This window comes from Plectropomus leopardus, chromosome 21 (assembly GCF_026936395.1).
Source record: "Plectropomus leopardus strain MGB_pleo_1.0 chromosome 21, ASM2693639v1, whole genome shotgun sequence".
In the NCBI taxonomy this organism is placed as follows: domain Eukaryota; kingdom Metazoa; phylum Chordata; class Actinopteri; order Perciformes; family Serranidae; genus Plectropomus; species Plectropomus leopardus.
Window position 1 is genome coordinate 18,782,544 of NC_142196.1, and position 21,455 is coordinate 18,803,998.

Sequence of the window (21,455 nt, forward strand, 5' to 3'; positions counted from 1 at the left end):
CAAAAAAACAACTTAAAAACAACATATGAAATGTTCAAAAAATGTTTGTCATTTGCAGAAATGTACAGTGTTTCTTATTCTGGTGATTGGGGTGAAAATCCAGTATTCGCTATACATAGCCACACATACATGTGTTTGCAGCTCGCTATTCTCTGGTCACAGAGTCCTCATTATACTTTGTATCTAAGTTTACTTTACCTGCAGGTACAGATGCTGCAATTCCAATATTTATTTTGGTACCACTTTCTAATAAGGCACCCTCTATATGCGGTCTGTAAATTGTGAGTTACTACTGATAAATCAGTAAATAATTCCATAAATCAATTATGAACCATTAATAAAAGCATTAATAAAAACATTTGGATTATCTCCTCCCCCATCCCTCTTTAACATGCTACCAAAGTTGTGTTTAAAATCAGAACTGTGATGCTTCTAAAAAGGTGATAACATTGTTTCCAACAATAAAGATAAGCAAAAATTACATGTAAAAACATTTGTTGAACATTTTATCACAAAACTCTACATGTTAAAACTAACTAAATCATCTTCATGACATGGAGACACAACTTCCCGAAAAACAAAAATAACACCGCCTGGATTATTTTAGCAAAATAAAGTTAATTTAACTGATTAGAGCAACTCTATCTGCCAGGGAAGGTCATGAAATGTGTGTAATAGATTTGGAAAGTCAGTGTGTTGACAATGATTTGCCCATAATTTGACATTTATTTGAAGCATTTTCAAACATAGATGAAAGCCTGAGTGAAAGATGCCAACTGTCACAATGTTATTTGGGTGTGAAAACCAATTTGTGTTACCAAAAGAAATGGAGAGATCTGCTCCTTTTAGCCATCACAAAACAAACTGATTAAATGAAATGCACTTAAGTCCACATAAAAAAAAGGGAAACTATTGTAAAAGAAGCAATTATTGTCCAAAAGTTAAAAGTGACATCCTTCAGTAAATATTGATGAAATTGGACTTTTTGAGCCACTGAGCCTACTCCTCTCTGTAATACAGCGAGAGGGCCTCAGTGGCTGAAATACATGACTGATTTCATTTTAAATCCCAGCCACTTTCTCCTCTGACAGAGCTGCTGAACCAAACATTTCATCTGTACAAACCTGCGAGTCTCCCCCAGATACAAACCCTTGGGGAGCGCGATACATCTTTTCTTTGTGACTTTACTAAGGCCACCATTCGATCAAATGCCATTCACTGTGAGAGCAGCCTCCTCCCTCCGTGTGTGTGTGTGTGTGTGTGTGTGTGTGTGTGTGTGTCTGTGTGTGTGTGAGAGAGAGAGAGAGAAACAACCAGGGCACCAAAGCAGTATAATCTGTTCTGATTTATTATCAACCTGAATGATACTTTTCACACAAAATATATAGTTCTCATTGAGGCTCTCAGTATGCATTTCAGATAGCACTATATAGGGATTCATAAAGTCATTCATTGTCTATACATACAGGGAATAATCTGTCACAAAATATCACAATATACCAGTGATGGATGGACAAACAAATTTAGCAACGATATAATTATTAAATATATCCTATTGTTACTATCCATTCAGGAACTATCTCAGTATTTGTATTACATTAAATAGAGAAGTTCATGTGTAAAATGTATGCAATGATGAATTTAAAAAAACAAACAAACACCTGATATGCCAAGAATCGTGATCTGAGAGGCTTTCGAAGAATCGGCGCGGACCCAAAATACAACAATACACACACTTCAACATCTGCACGTGTGATGCTGAGTATACAGTATAGTGGGTTGATTCAGATCACAGAGGAAACGTGTGAGGAGTTTACTTCCAAAACGCTATATGTATCCAATACATCAATTCATTTATGGGATATAATCTGTACAATTTAGGATTTTTTACAGGCAGGAATTGAATGTACTTTGTACGTTATCATTCTAAAAGTACTATAGATGAGAGCTGCAATGATGAGTCAGTTAGCACAGGAAAAATAGTAATTTTATTACGCAAAAGTCCCAAACATTCTCAGGTTCCAGCTTCTCATATGTGACAATTTATTGTTTTCCAGTGTCACATATGACAAAAAATGTAATATTTTAAGATTTTAAACTGTTAGTCTGGTAGTTCCCGACCTTTTTCTTAAGGGAATCCCTGACAACCCCTCACTAAGTGACAAATCTGATGGATATTTCATATTATATAATAATAATGGTACAGACCAACCAATATCTGCAGGAAGTTTATGTAAAATGAGCAATTTGGATGGATTTTGAGTCGATATTTTTCTGTACTGTAATTAAAGATGAGTTTTCCAGTTTTAGGAACTTTTATACAATTCCCTGACTGTTTTATATTTTTTTATACCTTAAATTGTAATCCAAACTTTAAAAAAAAACATTTTTAATTTAGCTTTTTTAAAAAGGTGAATGAAATACTGAGTTAAAGACTTTTATGTTTTATTTATTTATTCATCAAGATAACCCCGTGACCCCACAGTGGAGTTTTGGCAACCCATAAAGGGGGTCAGGACCCTCAGGTTGGGAACCAGTGTGTTAGTCAGACAATATAAGCAAACGGAAGTCCTTGTCAAAGCCTTGTCATTTTTTTCACAATTTCATATTATATCTGCACAATAATCAATAACCAAAACAAAGATTGGTTGCAGCTCTACTATAGTTCGCTTCAAATGTGCCAATAGAAATTTTCTAAGCGTCTATATCAGTTTCTCGAACAGCAAATAGCTGATTTTGGAACAAAAACCTTCACTTGACATCACGTAAACAGCTCGTCAGCGGCACTAGAACGGTATGTTCAGGAACAACATCACAGTTATAGAGGACCAGAATTCATATCGACAAAGAGTCTCACAGTAGGAGAGCTGATCTAAGTTACCCGCGTCAGATCAGATCAGGCCCCGCTGGTCCGCGCTCCAATAACAACAGATCCCAAGATCAACAGTCGTACTTTGAGGCAACATTTTTGCGAATATGGATCCAGGTGAGATATCTGGCACGACATTCATAAGTATACAGTATATATAGAGGTGAAGAGGAGGCAGAGACAGAAGAGAGAAACAGAGCGAAGAGAAGGGAGGGCAGAGAGAGATGTCAGTCTTGAGTGGGCAGAGGAAACCGGTGCTCAGCGAGCGAGAAGAAGGTGGGGGATGCAATGCCTTCACTGAGGAAGTGCTTTCAGGATGGCGTTCACCTCCTCTGCCACGGCTGTCAGCGCAAACTCAAACTGCTCCTGAGGAGGAGGAGGAGGAGGAGGAGGGAAGAAAGTTTTAGTTTAGTGTGCGCACAAGTGTGTAAATGCCATTTCAGGATGATTGGCAACCGCTGCCTCCTCCTCCTCTCTCTCTCCTGACCCTGCGCTGGATGTGTTTGGCCACAGACTGGAGGTGAAGGTGAACCACTCTCTGAGCTTTCAACTCGGGAGTGCACGCGCTACCCTGCATCGATCCAGCCAGGTGTGTCTTAAAATAAAGCTTTTGACTCAAGCTGTCTCTCAGCTCGGTGTGTATGTGTTTGCGAATCCCACTCATAGTTTTCCCCAAGGAGTGCAAAAGGGGCCTGATTGATGTTTGCCCCATGGACCTGGTGTTTTTATATTCCTCTCCTCTCCCCAGGCTGCGGGCCACGGGGTCCTCTCACAGAGAAAAGGTACGTAGGAGTTTGGAGGGAGCAGTCTTTAGATGTGTCAACACATAGCCTGCCATAGACTGGCCTGAGGATAGGCTAAATCAATACAGAGGAGTCACCGGTGGCCGTGCCTCTCGCTTTGCAGTGGAGATTATCTGGAGTGATTAGCTTTTCTATTTTTATGCGTCTTCTCATGTTGTGATAGGGCCAAAGAATATGTAACTATCTATATATACATATATATATGAATATATATATATATATATATATGTGTGTGTGCCTATATCTAATCCCAAGTTGCCTTTAAAGTTTTTTGTGTTAAAAAAGATACTTTCAAAAGCAAGTTTTGTGCTGTTCACGTTTGCACCACTGGGGGGAGATCAATCTCTGCCCGACAGATCAGAGACGGATGGTTAGCGAGGAAGAAAAAACAGTCACACATGCTGTAATTACTGCATGTTGATGTCTGTCAAAAGCAGGAAACAGAAAAAGAAGAGAAATAAATGTTCTTTTTTTTTTGGTGAGGTCTAACCAAAAAGTGGCAACATTATGAAGGAGAAAAAAAACAACAGATAATTGGTTGTCCAATCCTAACACTAAATTTCATACCTCATTACAATCTAATTTCTGTGTAGACCCAGCATGACGCCACAAAGTGGAATCAACAATATTCCAATATAATTTCACTTAGACTTGTCAGAGAAAGAAAAAGAGAGAGTGCTTGAAAAGCTTCTCCGTGCTGAATACAGCAGGGCTGTAAAAGCAGCATTAATGAACCATCGAGGAACACTGGAGTCTGTTAGCAAGCATAAATATTATCACCCACTGCTGCATGAGCCTCGCCTTTATTATTATTATTATTCCTTCCAATTATAAGAGAGAAACAAAAGAGACTTCCTACCTGTTATGTGCATTAGTGGATGAGAGGAAATGCTTTGCACACACCCTAAACTATTTCCCAAAACGTTGTGAGGTGGAGCGCCTGCTGTGAGAATTTCAGGAGCAGCGTTTTATTAGATTAGACAGGAGTATAAAATCTGCAGTGCCAGACTGGTAAAATGTACAAAGATGAAATGGAAGTAAAAGATAAAGAAAATGTTAAACAGCATGTTTGATATTTGATTTATTGTCTCAGTCGTTTTCTAGCAAATCCAAACATCAGTTTGTTCTACCTTCTCAAATGTGAGGATTTGCAGCCTTTCTTTGATATAAAACGAAATCTGTTTTTGTTTTAGAGTGTTGGTCAAACAAAATAAGACATCTGAAGTCATTATATTTTGCCCCTGACATATCACGATGGACTTTAAAAACATTTTTATTTATTTATTATAGACTTTGAGACTAATCAATGATTACAACACTCCTTAGTTGCAGCCCTAGTTGAACGTCTGCTTAATCCTTGATGGGCGTAGCTTTTTTTTGGGGGTACACACGATCTCCCCCAAAAAAACATTAAAGTAGCAGAGGACTTTCATTTTGACAAAAATAAAGACATTTACACCACAAAGTGATGTAGAAAAGGTACAAAATGGTGCATAAAGATTCAGCAAAATGTAGGAAATTAAGTGCTCAAAATCTTTAGGGGACCCCAAACCATACGTTTCATATGTTTTCCCCCACAAATTTAATACAAAACTATGCCTTCGTGCATGTTAATGCAGTTCACAGCTGTCATTTTGACTCGTGGATGCAAGGATGCCTCTAGTAAAGTATTTGGAGGCAGTATGCAACCTCAAAAACAATTGTTGCAATGCGCCATAAAATGGAAAGAAGAAAAATCAACTATGAACAGTTGAATCAGTAGGTAGCATAACATTTCCATCATAAATTGATGCAGAAAAAGCCACCAGATTGCAGGAAATGAAGTGTCGGAGGACCTCTACACCCCACGCTTAACATGTGTCCCTTTAAATGTTGGAAGAAAAACCTACACTGTTGTGCATATAGGTTTTAATGTCAAAGTACAATAAACGGATATGAAATCTGTGTTCTAAAAATCAAATTTTATATACTACTAAATTTCAACAGAACTATGCATGCTTGAATCAGGAAGCACAATGACATTTTCACCATAAATTGGTTCAGAAAAATTCACCAGTATGTAGAGAATGAAGTGTTTGCTGCTCAAAATTTCTTAGGGAAGGACCCCAAAAATGAATCACATTAATTTGCGTCCCTCCAAATGTTGAAACAAAACCATTTTGCTTGCTTTGATTGATTTAACAATTGACACCATATTTTATCAAACCGCGATTTCAACCTTAGGGTTAGTGATGTATGTTTATATTATTCGTTTAAGTGAAAGAAATAAAGAAAAAGTCTTAAAATGCTGCAGTTTCATGGACAAAATATTTCAGTAACAGCAGATCTTGGTCAGTCTCTGTGCGTCTTGTGATAAATGTGGAACAGAGAGTTATTATCTTCCAAGACAATGTTTTTCTAATCCTGCTGCAGTTATCAATTACCACATCATTTCCCCTGATCCTGTGCACATGAAGTAGACAATCGTCTGTTTGAATGACTGCAACCCCTCCTCCCTCACTGCTCCCCTCCTCCTCCTCCTCCCCCCGCGTCTCCCCCACCTCTCTAACTCAAAGCCGGGGACCTTACCTTTGTCTGGACCATGCCAGCTCTCTGGTCTCTCAAGTGCTCCAGGGTAGCGGCAATATCAATCTCTTTAGCACCTGCAACAGACCGAAAATTGGACTGAGTTCAAAGCAGCGGAGTAATCCAGCTCACATCTGTCAATCTCTCTTTATACTGGGCTCCCTTTGGAACAGCGCAGCGATTGAAAATTATTACATTCATCCCTCGAAAGACTTGGACGAGAGCCACAGACTGTTTCTCGATAAAATATGCAAGAGGATATTTTTGGGGTCTGGGAAATGTGCAATAATGCATTCAAAAACGTTAAGCGCCGGCTTCTCTGTGAGAATCGTGTTCAAAAATTGGTTTAGATTGTGTGCAACTATAAAGTCTGCAAGCAGCGTTTTGATACAACACTATCTGAGTGTGTGTGTGTGTGTGTGTGTGTGTGTGTGTGTGTTTGCATGTAAGTGTGAATGTGAAGCTCAACAAACTCTAATTAAAATGATTTATTGCCTTAGCAGCAGCCATACTGATGATTAACCTATGCAACAGTTGCTCGCCTTCAACAGTGATCAGCTGCTGTTGAGTTAAGTCTGTTTTGGCTTTGAAAAGTGTCTGATGTTAATCTGGAAATCGTATTCTTCTTTCAGATTTATGGATTTCAAGCAACAAGCCAGAGCTCATTTGAGAAAACTGACTGAGAAGGAGGGCGAAAAACCGCAGAGAGCCCCTGAACTCTCAAGATGTTTCTGAAAGTGAAGCAGAGAAAGGAAGCAAAAGAGATAGAGCAAGAGTGAAAATGTATGTGTGTATGTGTGTGTATGTGTGTGTGTGGTTAGGGTGGGGAGTAAAAAAGAGGGATTTAATGCAGCTGGACTTAGTACTCAAAGTACTCGAGTGCTCCCGACAAGACTTTCATGTCTCAGAAGGGCTGGATTCCAAAGTTAAGCTGAAGAGAGGCTCTTCAAACCAAAGAGAAAAAAAGCATTGGAGAGTGAGATTATGTCCATTTTATACATTCGATTCTGGAGCAGGAAACAAAAGGTTAAAAAGAGACCGGGTGGCACCTTTCATCATCGTGCTCAACAGCACATTTGTTGCTGATCCGGATGAACTCCATCAGGACGGGTCAGTCTTATTACTGTTTTACAGAAAGTGAAGGGACGGTACGCATCAGAGGTGGCCGTCCTCCTAACCTGCTCTGACGGGCTGGGACCGCAGGAGGAGGGCATGCGGAGGGTGAGGGGAAAGGGCAGGGGTCAAAGGGCAAAGAGCAGAGGGCAGACTGAGCTATGGAGGGCTTTAACGTGACGTAAGGCTGCTTTGGAAGAACCCAGCAACAATAGATATCAAAATGTGTTTGTATGTAAAACTTGAATACAAAAATATATTCAGTCAAACTTATTCTTATTCAGAAACTGCTTTGGTGTGGTGGAGATTCAGCTAAAAACATGAGTTTGCCCTGTCACAGGAACCTAAAATTTAGAGACAAATCAAACCAATCCCGTTTTACATGTAATGATACACCCACAACACAAAGGTAGCTTTTCTTACCCATTTATTTAGACTTGTGGGTAATGATTTCTTCGGTAGACGGCCGTAATGGCGCCAGGTAGCTGTGATTTGTGGCCAATTGCAGACTTCTTTCCTTAACTGTGTTTTTTGATTATACAACGTTAACCTGGGGCCAACTCAAAATTGCTAAAAATAAAAAAATAAGCACCTGGGCGTCCAGATTTTTAAATCTCAGACAATTTAGTTAATATTTTGTTTGAGACATATGAAGCTTCTAGGACTCTTCGGACATTTGGGGCCGGCCTACTTACCGTCCCAAGAGTTGGAACAAAAAATGGTGAAGCAGCGTTTTGTTATCATACAACCTGAAATAGCCTTCCAGATTTTTGTTTGTAACACTGCCTACATCATCCTGTGATGACTGCAAACTTTTAAACTTGATTTTAAAGCATTTTAACCCATTGAAACCTGGATCCACGTGACTTTTCTTTTGCTGCGTTCAGAACAATTCGAACCCTGCAAATTGCAGGGCAAAAAAGTTAAAAAAGGCAAGGAGCAATTTGACAAGAAGTGTTCCATTAATTACAAAAAAATAGTGGCTTTCATAATTCTTTTAATTATACATTTTTTCGAGAGATATAATTATTTTTAAGCACACTTTTTCCAGGTCATGTTCTTGTTTGTTTGCTATTGGCTGTACCTTTTTATTGTTTTTATCCATTTATTAATTTTTTTTTTGGCTAAATTTTGGGTCATTTCTCCTGAAGTTACCCATTGACCTCTGGTTTCAAAGGGTTAAATAATATTTTCAACTTTGCACCTCTTGTCTTTTGGCTATCTGTAATGGTGATTTCTTTTTTATGATTGTTAATCATTTAGAAATTAATTATACCTCTTATATGTTTTGCTGTTACTCTTTCCTATAATATATTGTGTCCTTTATTATGTTATATATATTTCATGCTCTGTAAAGCACTTGTGACTGCCAAGATGTATGAAATGTGCCATACGAATAAAGCTACCGCGCCTATTTTTTTAAAAGGAGAAAAACATTCACAAAAGGTGACAGTAAGGTGCAAACTATACAGATGAATAATAATAATAATAATAATAATAATAATAATAATAATAATAATAATAATAATAATAATAATAATAAACAAACCCATTAAATATTAAATATTGATTCAAACTAACAGTTTGCAAATTCTGATACCCCCTTTAAACATTTCATTTCCATGCATGCGCTATCTATATTCATGTTGCAGTTGTGTTGCAGGTCAATATGGCGTGACGGTGGCTTAAATAGATAATTAGTAATGTGGATTTTCATTTTTTTTCCTTTTCTCTTTGTTCCACTCCTCCCAGCTCGCCTCCACGTCTGCCTCTGTCTTCACTGCCTCTCCAGGCCTCAGAAAAAGTCACCCTCTAATGCATCCCCAAGACCCTCTGTGGAAAATGAGAGGCTTTGGCGTTGCCAGGGCAACACTTGAACGCGAGCAGAAAGAGTGAAAGGGAAGCCATTGATCGTTACCTTTAGCCATCCTATTGAGGACCATGTCAATCAGAATGTAAGTCCCACTCCTGCCAGCTCCGTCACTGCAGAGAGTCAGAGAGAGAGGAAGAGATGGAGATCATTAAGGTGGCAGAGTAAAGCTTTAATCTCAGTGTTTTTCTTATAAGGAAACAAATTGCTCATTTACATCTGCATCTGCTGAGAGACTGTCGAGTATGTTTAAACCCAAATTAGTCCATGCACATAGACACACACTGCTCCATCTGCCCAAAACTGGATAAAAAAGAATACTTAAATAGCAAAACGTCAAAAATAATCCCTGATATTATTATAAAAATACCTGCACAGATCTGAATATTTGATGTTCCAATAAATGTGATTATGTTAAAGCTTTGCACACGAGTGCATGTGTGGTCTTGAGACTTGCTCGGCTATTGGGGAGAGGGGGAATGGTTTCTGAGGCACACTGGGGACAAAGGCTTTTAAATGAATGCACCTCAGGAGCAGAGGAGAGGTTGAGAGGCCAGGGGCGGTTCGAGAACAGCTTTTGGAGAGCCTTGCTTTTCCATTACTCCAGAGATAGTCTTATGAAAAGCCTCCCTTTGTGCCCGCCGGCCATTCAACGGCTCTGCATGTTAATTGCAAACAAGGCGTGCACATCTCTCTAATAAAGGCAAGGCCAATAAAACAGGAGAGTGGCCTGAGCACCACTGCTTCATTAATCCACTGCTAGACACTCAGTTCATGCAGCTCCCTCAGAGAGAGCCGGCTGCTGCTCCCCCTCTGCCCCCCCCACGCATGACTTAACAGGATGTGACTATTAAAAGTGGTCAGACAGATACCTGGTGTTTAATACAAACCAATCAAGGCCAGTTAACTACCTCGACCAAATGGGAAATAGAAGCGTCTTTGGCTGTCTTTGTGCCACAGCATTTCCATAAAGACACAGCCAGTGGAATAAACAGCGGCTCCAGTGGACCCAGAGAGAGTAAATGGACTGAGCGGGTTTAAAATAAACAGCCTCTACCCCTCCAACACCCGACAAACAATGTTATCCCAATGCAGCAGGGTCAGCCACTGTCACAAGGTTCAAAGAGTTATACTTGCCTGCAGTGAACAATTATCGGGCAAGATCGACCCCGGTAGCACTTGTTAACCTTTCTGAAATAAAAAAAAAAAGAGAAAATTGGATGTTATTGCAAGATTGATGGCAAGTTTTCTTAAAGCACAGTCTTCCACTCTGGAAACAAGATTATTTTTCTTAATAATAACAGTGATAATTAAAGCAAGTGTGACTCATGAGGGACTTCTGTGGTCTGCAACAATAAAAAGAGCACACAGAGTCCTGCGAGATGCATCCCTGCTGTCAATCAATCACTTTAATTCGAGGACGGAGGAATGAATCAGTGTCGCAACACGTAAATAAACCGAGCATCGTTTCAAACCGCATTATTTTGACATGTGGGGGTGATGGACGTGGCGGTGTGATGCTGTGATTGCCGACCGCCGACGCATTAACCCCAGCCAATTATGAATGTTATACACCACAGGCGCGGTGAAGGCCAACAAGCCTTTTCACACCCTACTGTTACCATGGAAACTGACCACACTGAGAGCTTCCGCGTCTCTCCATGTCCCTCGTTTTTCACCTTTCAGCGACAAAATGACAAATAAATGTCTGGATGTCTCATCACATCCCCAGTTTATCCAGTCTGTCTGGTGTTTTATGTTACTTCTTAAAAAAATAATAATTTCTTATTATTAGAAATATGCAAATAAACCCATAAATATAACATACAGCACACTGCATGCATACAAAACAATATAAATCAATGTGTCAATTTAGCACTACTAAAATACCTTTACTACTGCTTATAGTAATAATATTAAGTACTACTGCTTATAGTAATAATATTAAGTTGAAGCTTATAATTATATTTTAAATTGCTAAATATACTAAAATACATCATATTCATATAAATGTTATATTAGTTTATTTATTTTGTATCTTATATATATATATATATGTATATGAACCTGATAAACTACAGTTGTTATTGCATTTTCCATATGCATGGGCATAGGTTTTGTTTTAATATTGAGGGCTCAGGGTGGGGTGAGGATGCACACATTAAAAAAGCAGGGGGTTTAGGGGTTCATTAAACTTAATTTCCTGCATTCTGCTCAATTATTCTGCTCAAATGTGTGCCTTTTATGCATCAAGTTATGGTGTAAATGCCTTTAATTACATCAAAATAAAAGTCCTATGCTACTTTTATGTCTTCATTTGGGGGAAAAAAATACACATTCTAAATATTGAAGGGGACGTGTCCCCTCTAAAATGCACCTATGTCCATGAGAACTTGCATTTCAAAGGTAAGATGTGCTTATTTAATGTCAATATGACCTTTGAGCTTGGCTTCATTTTTAAATACCTGCACTGAATATAGCTAAAAAATAAAATGCGATAAAACTGTCAGCAATACTGCTTATTTTGCAGGAGGGATATTTTCAACTTGATATCTTTTTTTGTATTTTGTTTTTAATTCTCTGTTTTCACAACATCACATGTATATATTTTGCATTTTAAGTGTGTATATATCATAGAAATCTGGATATGTCCTCAGTTACAGAGCATACAGAGATGGTTGGATTCCCCATGCAAGCCAGAGGAAGGAGCAGTGAGAGGAGGAGAGGGAAGACAGAGAGTCAGGAGTGAGAGAAAGACAGTTTGTGCACAGGCCTGGCTGAGGAGGAGACACAGTTTCCAATGATCACTTTTGTGACTATGCAACTGGGCTCATATTACTAGCTGCAACATCACAAAAATGACACTGGCAACCGCAAAATACCAAGTTGGCCGAAACCATGAAAAACCGTGAGTGTGTCCGTAAGACTGTGAGGATCTGAGACCTCTGAGTCACGCAATCAGAGAGCTTTAGATTCCCAATAACCTACAGCAGCATTAATGGAGTTTCATCAAGGCAATCTGGTCGTTAGGGAGACCTCGACAGCAAAGGAAAACTTATGTGTGTAATCAAAACACAGCTCAAACCTGCACACCAATGTCATAAATAAACTGCAAGCTACACCCGGTTTAATTTGAAAAAAAAAAAAAAAAGAACTGTCAGGGAAGGATGACATGATAACACTGCACATCCTTTTTTTCTCTCATCTGCATTACAAACCAGAGGGACAGACTTCCATCCACAAATCAGATGCATCTTTTCTCATTTGGAGGGCTTTTCCTATCCCTCTGGATTCTCTCAGAGGAGCTATTGCTGCTCTTCTGCCAGAACACATTATATGGAGAACAGAGTGAGGTTATTCAGTCACTAGCTTCCCCCCTCTCCCATGTTTTTAGTGAGACAGCTCTCATTTAATTGGGTGTTTGAATTAGGTGGGTTTTTTTTTTTCCTTTTCTTTTCTTCCCAAGCCAAGCCAGGCAGTGCGGGGCTGTTAATTTGCTGCATCACATGTGCTGGAGGGAGGTGAGGGAAATAGGCCCAGGATGAAAGGGATAGTAGTACAGAAACACAGTCCTTATTAGAACAACCATTCTCTAGGACACCAAAAGGCAGAGGGGCAAAAGGGAGACGGACCAGAGAGGCGCTGACAGAATACAGAATATCAGGGAAGATGATTAAGAACAAGTTTAGGATAAAGGCCAGTTTGTAAAGGTGGAAATCTGTTTGAAATCTGCTGAGCGCCAGAGTCTGAGGCCAACCGGCAGGATCTTTACTCTACCTGCGGAAGTCTAACAGGGTCCTGGCCGAGGTGGGGATCCCGCGGTCCATCCAGGACAGGAAGTGGAACTGCGTGACGGTGCGTGTCTCGTTGGTTTGCAGGTTTTTCAGGTAGAAGCTGCGTACCAGGAAGTCCTCACACCAGATGTGCTCCGACACCAAGTTGACCTAAATGTAGAAAAAGAAGGGCGTTCAGTCAATTAATTACAGCTTCACACCAGCTAGGATTCATAATAAATGCTTTAAAGCGCTGTTTCACCCAAATTATAAACATCATATTTTCATACAAACTCCTTGTAGGGCTGGGCAATATGGAGAAAATCAAATATTTTTGACAAAATACTTTAATACTGAATTTTTTTTCTAGATTTTTGATAAATAATAATTAGTAATGTGGATATAATGACTTAAGTGTGTAAAGGCAAATCATAAAACACCTAGAACAGTCTAGTAGGTTGCAGTTCTTATTGACTCTGTCAGAGAGGTGTTGATTTAACCATGTGTTTATTATTGAGGGCGGGCTCTCATACTCTATGATTTCGATATGTTTATGAGTGCAATGGAGGAACTGGGTGGAGTCTTGTAGATAAATGGGCTGTTTGAAGAGGAGCATCAACACAGAGATTTAGAGATGTCCCTTTTGAGAGCCATACTAAGGTTTGGAGACGTTTTGAGATTTTGAGATTTTTCTTCCCCTATGCAACCCCATTTCCTATAAATTACGTTTGTATGTTACTAAACTGCACTCATTACATTGTGGTGTACAGGACTGTGACGACAGAATCTGGAGTTTGCGTCCAGACTCCTGTCTGTGGTTAATTTAGGCAACAAAAGCACTCGGTTAAGGTTAGGGAAAGATCGTGATTTTGGTTAAATGTTGACAAAAAGGTAATAAACAAAAACTGCGCTGTAGTAGTGGATAGTGTATTGCAATATTGCACATTTTGGAAGAAAACAAATGAAATACAATGTCAATGAACATTTTGTGTAATATGCTCAGCATTATGTTTTCTTCAAAAGCTTATTTGCTGTTTCAACTTCGTTGAATACAAATGTTTTTTTTCTGGGAATTCTCTGACTTCTGGGATAAAATCAGTTAGTGATTTGCCTTTGTGGAGCCCAAAATTAGTAAAAATGACATTTAAGAAACTCAAACAGCAATACATGTTCATATAATTTCCCTGTCTAGATTTTATTTCTATTTTATGGTGCTTTAACCTCCTTAAATTAACGTGTTTCTTTTGTGAAACACTTTAGTTTTGCTTGACATTAGACAGAACTCGTTATACTCTATTTCTAACTTCAGTCAACTTAGTGGAGTAGGCGTATTCCAAGGTCTGGACACAGGCAAGTGACGTTCTGCTCTTAGAGAGTGTTATAGATATAAAGCTACTGACATACTATTGAAAAATCAGTGTCCTTACTACTCAAAGGCTTTATTAGGGGCTATTTTATTTGGAAAAAAAGTAATTTCACTGAAAGATGTTCACAGTGATGAGTTACCTTTGAATTCTTAGACAGAAAACTCAAAACCTCAGCACATAAAATCAAAACTATTTGCATAGCAAGACTACTAAAATAGTTTTTTTGTAATTTGGGTGAACAGATTCTTTAAACTTTTCAGCATTAGAGCTTTAAATCTTGTACCTAATCTCTCACTAACATACCTCGTAGATGTGGTAGACGTCAGATCCTTCGTCGGGCCAATAGTGATGACACTGCTTCACTCCATTTTCGGAAAGCGGGGTCAACATTACGATGACGACGCAGCCGCTCTCCCACACCATCTAAACACCAGAGGAAAAAGGTGTCAGACATCCCTCAGACACAACAACCCTTCCACACTCATCTGTACGGCACTAACATGGTGCTGAATGTGCCACTGGGAGCAGCTTATTGTACATTAGCATTACATAGCACCCTCGTATTAGAGTGAAATTGATTTCTTAATCTTGGTCCAGGAAGTATGAATAAATGTCACCTCTCTGTGTGCGTCAAATGATAAATGTTGGGTCGAGCGGCAGGAGGGCGCGTCATGTGTCGCCCTCTCTCAGCCGTCTGAGTGAGATCACAACATCTACTGAGCTGCTGCTCTATTTCATCTTATCACAATCTAATGTGTCCTTGGGACAGAAAAAAAAAAATACAGGGCCCACAGCAGCCATTAGGAAAATGAGGAGGAAACGCGGCTTTTATGATTGCTATAAAAACACAATGGCCTTGACTATACACTAATCACAAGCTTCTGTGATCCAGCCCAGTGGACACATTACACGCCAACTGTGCCAACTGTGCCAGGATGTGATGAGATTAGGCAAGGTGATAATGTGGAGGAATATTCATTTAGTCTGGTAAGGTTTGGCAAATATTTGTAAGTAGTGAGGAGAAGGTGTATTCTAGTGAAGAGCCTGACATCATTTTTTAAAATGTGCTAAACAGTGCTGTCACTATACCAGAATTTCTAACTTCAATACAATACCTTGAACAATATCAATACTACATAGCCATGTTGATACCACAAGGAAAAACTGACATTGAGGGCATAAATTGTTAAACTATTATTAAAAAATAAATATAAGAAGGTAAAAAAAGCAACGACAGCCTCTCGTCTTTCAGGTAGCAAAGAACAGCAGAATGAGTGCAGTAAACATTAATAATTAGAGAAGGTGACAAAGTGCAGCCTGTGCCAGTGTACCATACTGAGTAAAATTAATACTGAAACTGTTTCAAATATTCACAGTTGCTATGTATGGATAAATCAGTGTTTTTGATAAGGATGCACTGATTTATTGACTGCACACCGGTATTATAATATTCGCCTTGTTGACTGCTATCGGCCTATCGGCAAATAAGATGAAATTTACGGATGGCAGCAGCCAAAGTTTTTCAATCGTGTCATGTTAGTTTTGCACAGGCTAAAAAGCAGGGATCCAGATTGACCCGTTGACAATAGAAAATTAGTCTGGGGCAAACGGATACCTTCACAGGGAAGCTGTTACGACAAAAAGACACAGTAAACTTACTATTGATGCATTACAGGATGTTGTTGACCTTATAAAGCTACATTGTGAACAACAAATTGCTGTAAAACTCGGCCAGAGGAAAACTAGCCAATGCAAACTGTTAGCAGCCGTCAGCCAGAACTAACTGCTGATGGAGGTTACATTAAGTTACATTATGATGCTTTCTAGTTTTATGTAGTAAAAATGAGTATTGGGCGAAGGTTAATTATAATGTGTCATGATGCGTTCAGTGTAATCTTATAAAATGTAGTTTTTGGCAAGACACTTGAATAAATGCAGTTGTTTGAAGGAGAAGTTTGTTGATGTCATACCAATATAAAATAGCTATTTGAGATTAAATTGTGATATTTTAGACACATTAAAAGGGCTTTTAAAGCCTGTTTTATGTTTTTCATGTGAAAGGTCATATGAAAGCTTGTTTCATGAATGTCTGTGATTGAATTTGTGCTCACCTAAAGGTTGTGTAATGAAGGGAGGAATGAATACACTTAAATTTAATCCTCAAGATAATTTTTGTCAGAAAATTGTCTTGACAGTGATTTTTTTCACAAATCATCTTTTTCTTGTCCAATAAAAGTGTAAAGGTAAGTAGTATATTTGTGGTTCTGTGCAGAGGTAGGTTTTATTTAGAAATATGATTCTTAGAGTAAGTTAGGATAGTCTAAATTTTGAAAATATTTAAGTGCAAGGATAAAGCATCAGGTGTTTAGGTTTAAAAATCTGTATCAGAGATGTGAACTTTCACACAGAGGAGCTAAACTCATTTTGAGAATTTAAAGATTTGTAGATGAAATGAAATAAAATGTTTGTGGCAGTTAAGACCACACAAATTCAAATTTAAGACTATTTAATGACTCTTGAAGCCTTATATTAGAAAACTGAATTTAAGACTTTTTAGGACTTTTTAAGGACCTGCAGACACCCTGAAAATGTGCTGCTCTGTGAACTCTGATTGGCTTTTTTTTGCACTGAATTCTGTGGTGAAGTGAGCAGGAAAGCAAGGCCCAGCAGAGCTAAGGTAATAGCCAGGGATGAAGGGAGGGAGGGGAGGTGGATGGAGGAGTGAAGGATGAAGGGATGGAGGAATGAGGAGTGGAGGATTAGAGCAGAGCCGCCTTTCAGAGCGCTGCCTGGGGCTGCTGTGGATTAGATAGGACAGAGCAAAAAGATTTGCCTCCTGCATGGTCCATTTGCATGAGAGTGCCAGTGTTCCCCTGTTTGTTTACTTTTAATGGGGAGAGAGTGTGTTTTTTTTTCTCGTCCTGCCACAATCCAAGGTTTACCATATTGAATAATGAATGGCTACTACTTATTCACAGAAACACAACTGATGTTCATTGTGTCAGTCAATCTGTGCCTAATTTTCCATAATTTTCTGCTTAATTGGGAAAGATTTAGAGTTGAGTTCATAGCTAAATAGACCATTTCATTAGATAATGGATATGCATTTATTCACCTGGCACAGAAAAAAATTGGCAGACAAAGATAATTATCAACTGTTTCATTTGAGGCACTTTCAAATTTACAAATTAAATACAGCAAACAGGGCACCTTTCTGAGCTGATGCAGTAAATTAAAGCACCCTTTCTAGATAATAGGTACTGATTTTTTCTTTATTTTTTATTAATTTGACCAAATAGGACAGAACTGATAAGTAGCAAAGTCTAGAACTAAACCAGTCCAGACTAAAGTTGGTGTACCGCCCTGCTACGGTCACACACGGGTGCCAACGTCTGTCCTAACACAAAGTCAGCACTATCATAATGATTCGAAACGAGTCTCCATTCAGTACAAGACGCAGAGTGCAGAGTGCAGGGCCAGCTGGTCTGCCACGATTTATGCTTTGTACTTCTACATCCTGGTCACGGCTAGCAGAGTTACTTCACCATATGGAGGTGATGGGGCCACTAATTACGACAGTGCTGTCCTATTAAGACATAAGAACGCCATTTGGCAACCATGCATCATTTAAGGCATACCTCCACACAATACGACATGTTTTACAATAGCCTATATCCAGTGATTAACAGCAGGGTCGTCTGACATTTATGGACAAGGGAAAGGATGCAAATAGCAGGGAGAAAAATGCAAATATGAGCAAACATCAGCATTATCACAAATAATATTAGACCTCCTGGGGGTAGGGGGTATAACTAGACTACTGTTTACAACCGAAAAAGCTGCAGGTTTCTAGTACATATTCAGCTAGTGCCACTGTTTTATTGATGAGTAGGAATACTAGAAGCACCGATTCGTATCTCTCATGTACTACCATTACAACTGAGTGACAGAGCCAAGCATAAAATCCTGAAAAATTATACAGTTACTCTTTGTATTACCTCCACGTAAAGGACAATCATGTTCCATGTTTGAGAACTATAGCCCCTATAATGCTTTGAGGGATGTAAATAGGTGATATGATTAGAGGTCGTTGATTGCACTGCTTTCGGGCAATCACTTTGTTCTGTAAAGGCTACAAATCAGCGAAACACTGCCTGATGATGTGAGGAGCTGCAGCTCTATCAGGACTCTCAAAACCTCCTTAAAAAGACTGGTAAAAGCTGCTCAACTCTGTACCCACTAACCCTGAACTCTAGACTTTATAACTTGACTTTTAATTTGTCAAGCATTCAGCTGTACACTAGTGTATGTAGCTTTTTATTATGTTCCGTGTGTGATGTGCTTTTTATGTAGTTTTATGTTGCATTGTCTGTCTTGTTTTGTCTTTTTTGTATCACTTTATATCACAAAGTATATCACCACACCCACTTGGAGAGAGGAAATGTAACTTTTCACATTATTGGCACAGCTTTTAATGCATCATTATTTGTTATGGAGCATCTTTAGTATACTGTTACTATAGATTTAGTGAATTACGTTGTGGGCCACAACTTCAGCCCTGCTTTTTTTTGGTCTATATTTGTGTACACTTTGGCAGACTGGCACCATAAAAAGTATGCCTCAATTAACTATTTATAGTTTCCTTTTGTAATGTAGCCATGGATGTACAGACAACTGTCACTGAATCATTTTGATACTTAACAAAACCGTGCTGATCCTCAGGCAAGTTCTGAAGTTGTATGAATGTCTACTTTATGATTTCCCAGCAGGTTTATGGAAGTTTATTTGCCACGGACAGTGGAGATAACAACATCCTCGGACAGAGTGAGTCACACTGAATCTAAAAATATGTGTATCATGTCTGTGTGTATCACTCTTGCAGAGTTATGACTCAGAGAGGAAGGAGTGCCATTTTGACGCAAATTGCAGCAATCAGACATTAACAGCAAATATTGTTTGACATATATGAAGTTTCTGGTAACGTGGAATAGAAAATACAATCGCAGTTTGAGAGAAGGGTTACGAATATATATTTTTTTGTGCACCAATAGGATTTAATTTTTTTATCTTGATGATTAATAGAGTCTTTGGGGATTCTGGAAATACCCTCAGAACAGCACTAAGTGTTGTCAAACAACCTTTGGTGGTTTTTCAACATAACCTTGATATTTTTAGGACAACTGATTTTTGGTCTTGTGACTGAATTGCAAGCTGAAACCTCCAGGGCTGAAAAATGAACTGCAGTTCGTCAAATGGCCACTTGAGGCTGGCTCCAGATACAAGTCATTCCCCATCCACGCCCATGTTAAAACACCCAACTTTACAGCAGAAATAAACACGTTTACAGCCTGGCACAAAAAACAGTTATGGTCTCCGTAGTTAATTTCTCTATAAATGGCAACTGTACAGGGGATGCTTTTTTATACAACCCACCCATTTCAATCTTATTAAGACTTAAAGATGTGCATAATCAAGAGCGAGCTACAAGGCGACAGACAATATGCCAAACTAAAGGCTTCGCAGTCAGAGTCCACAAAACAATGGGTGACATCACAGTGACCATTTTTACATAGTCAATGCTTAAATTTGATGGTAGCACATGACAAGCACATACTGGGGCTACATTAATTGATCCCACTTTGAGAAATTCCACCGTTGCTTAAACACCAAAGAAATGTAGACATGTCTTGCACCAAGATGAAGACTTTAGAATTAAACAGGAGTTGCTAAATCACACAAAACAATCTCGGTTATGATTCCTGCACACTCTCATCTCTGCACAAACAAGATGGTAAAAGATGAAAGACCACAGTGAATGGAGACAAGTTTTACCTGCCAGAAGTCCGCCACAGTGGAGGGAAGTGGGCCCTGCGAGGAGATGTAAGTAGGGTTGCGAGGGTCATGGTCCATCTGGGAGAGAGGGAGCAGAGTGTGAGACAGTGTTTGGGCGGGGACTGGCGGATGAAAACATACAGTCTGGGTAAAAGACTTCCATCAAAGCCTCCATCTGGACGGAGGATGAGAGCAGAAAACATTTCTCTCTCGTTCACTGATTCAGTCTCTCTCTCTCTGCTTGTCATTTTTGTTCTTTTCCTCCTTTATGTCCTGCAGATCTGACTATTTTCTAGTGGGTTTAATCAGACTAAATTGGAATATAAAGAAAACTACAAACTATTTTACACACTATATGAGCTTCGAGCACATAAAGAACGATCTGTATTTAAGCATGTTTGCATAAAAAGACTGGAACAGACCTTGGACTTTGCTGCCTATATCAATGAAATTTCCAACCCTTACAATTCTTTGAATATTCAAAATGAAAAACATCATTCAGGAATGTTTTCACTTCTGCTTTAGTAAAGTCATGTAGTCTTTATTACAATGCACTCAAGCCAAAGACCTCATGAGATGGCTTTCAGATCTCAATTTCTGTCATGCTTTGAAGTGTTTCTGCAGGAAACATGATATAGTGGTGGGACTTTAAAAGCCTGCAGGCTGTTGATGTGAAGGAGCTGAATGTTCAGGTGGGACATAATGATATGTGGGACTTGATCTGAGGAATGTGATTGAGATTTGATTGAGTAGGTGTTGGCTGGGTTGCCCCCCCAAAATCAATGATCACATTTTATTGAAATTTTATGCACACCCTCGAGTGCGAGATGCATCAGTGGAGTGACTTTGACGTGTTTTGCAGGAAAGGAAACAAGTGGGCACTGTTGTACATGAACATCATGCTCATTTTTTGTGCGCTGAAACAGTTTGCATGTTGTGCACTTAAATGTGAGTGCAGTTCACTTTCGCATCTCTTAACAATGCTAGTTTAGATTTACAGCACCCAACATGCTGATTGAACATCAGCGGCATGGCTTGTCAACACATTCTCACACCCAACTCGTCAAAAATACCAAAAGATGGTCAGTGGCCCTACACGTCAAAATACAACAAGCTAGGTACCCCTCAATCATAAGTTTTTGACTGGTTGATGTGTCAATTTACAATTGTTACATGCATTATGTCTACAAAATAAACTTGTTTTCACAGGAAATAGAGTTTCTGCTTGGTAAATGCATACTGTCTTTTTTCAAAATAAAGTCA

General features: G+C 39.0%; 1 protein-coding gene across 1 annotated transcript in view; it reads right to left on the bottom strand.

The window, feature by feature from the left end:
- Positions 1-1,330: 1,330 nt before the first annotated feature.
- ptprn2 (protein tyrosine phosphatase receptor type N2) overlaps positions 1,331-21,455 on the bottom strand; it is a 148,090-nt gene continuing 127,965 nt past the window's right edge. The window contains exons 16-22 of the mRNA XM_088072113.1: positions 20,193-20,270; positions 14,664-14,783; positions 12,998-13,164; positions 10,358-10,411; positions 9,269-9,333; positions 6,241-6,314; positions 1,331-3,235 (exon numbers count right to left, since the gene is read on the bottom strand). Of these exons, the coding sequence (XP_087928239.1) occupies positions 3,164-3,235; positions 6,241-6,314; positions 9,269-9,333; positions 10,358-10,411; positions 12,998-13,164; positions 14,664-14,783; positions 20,193-20,270 (630 nt within the window). The 3' untranslated portion in view covers positions 1,331-3,163. The remainder of the gene's footprint in view (positions 3,236-6,240; positions 6,315-9,268; positions 9,334-10,357; positions 10,412-12,997; positions 13,165-14,663; positions 14,784-20,192; positions 20,271-21,455) is intronic.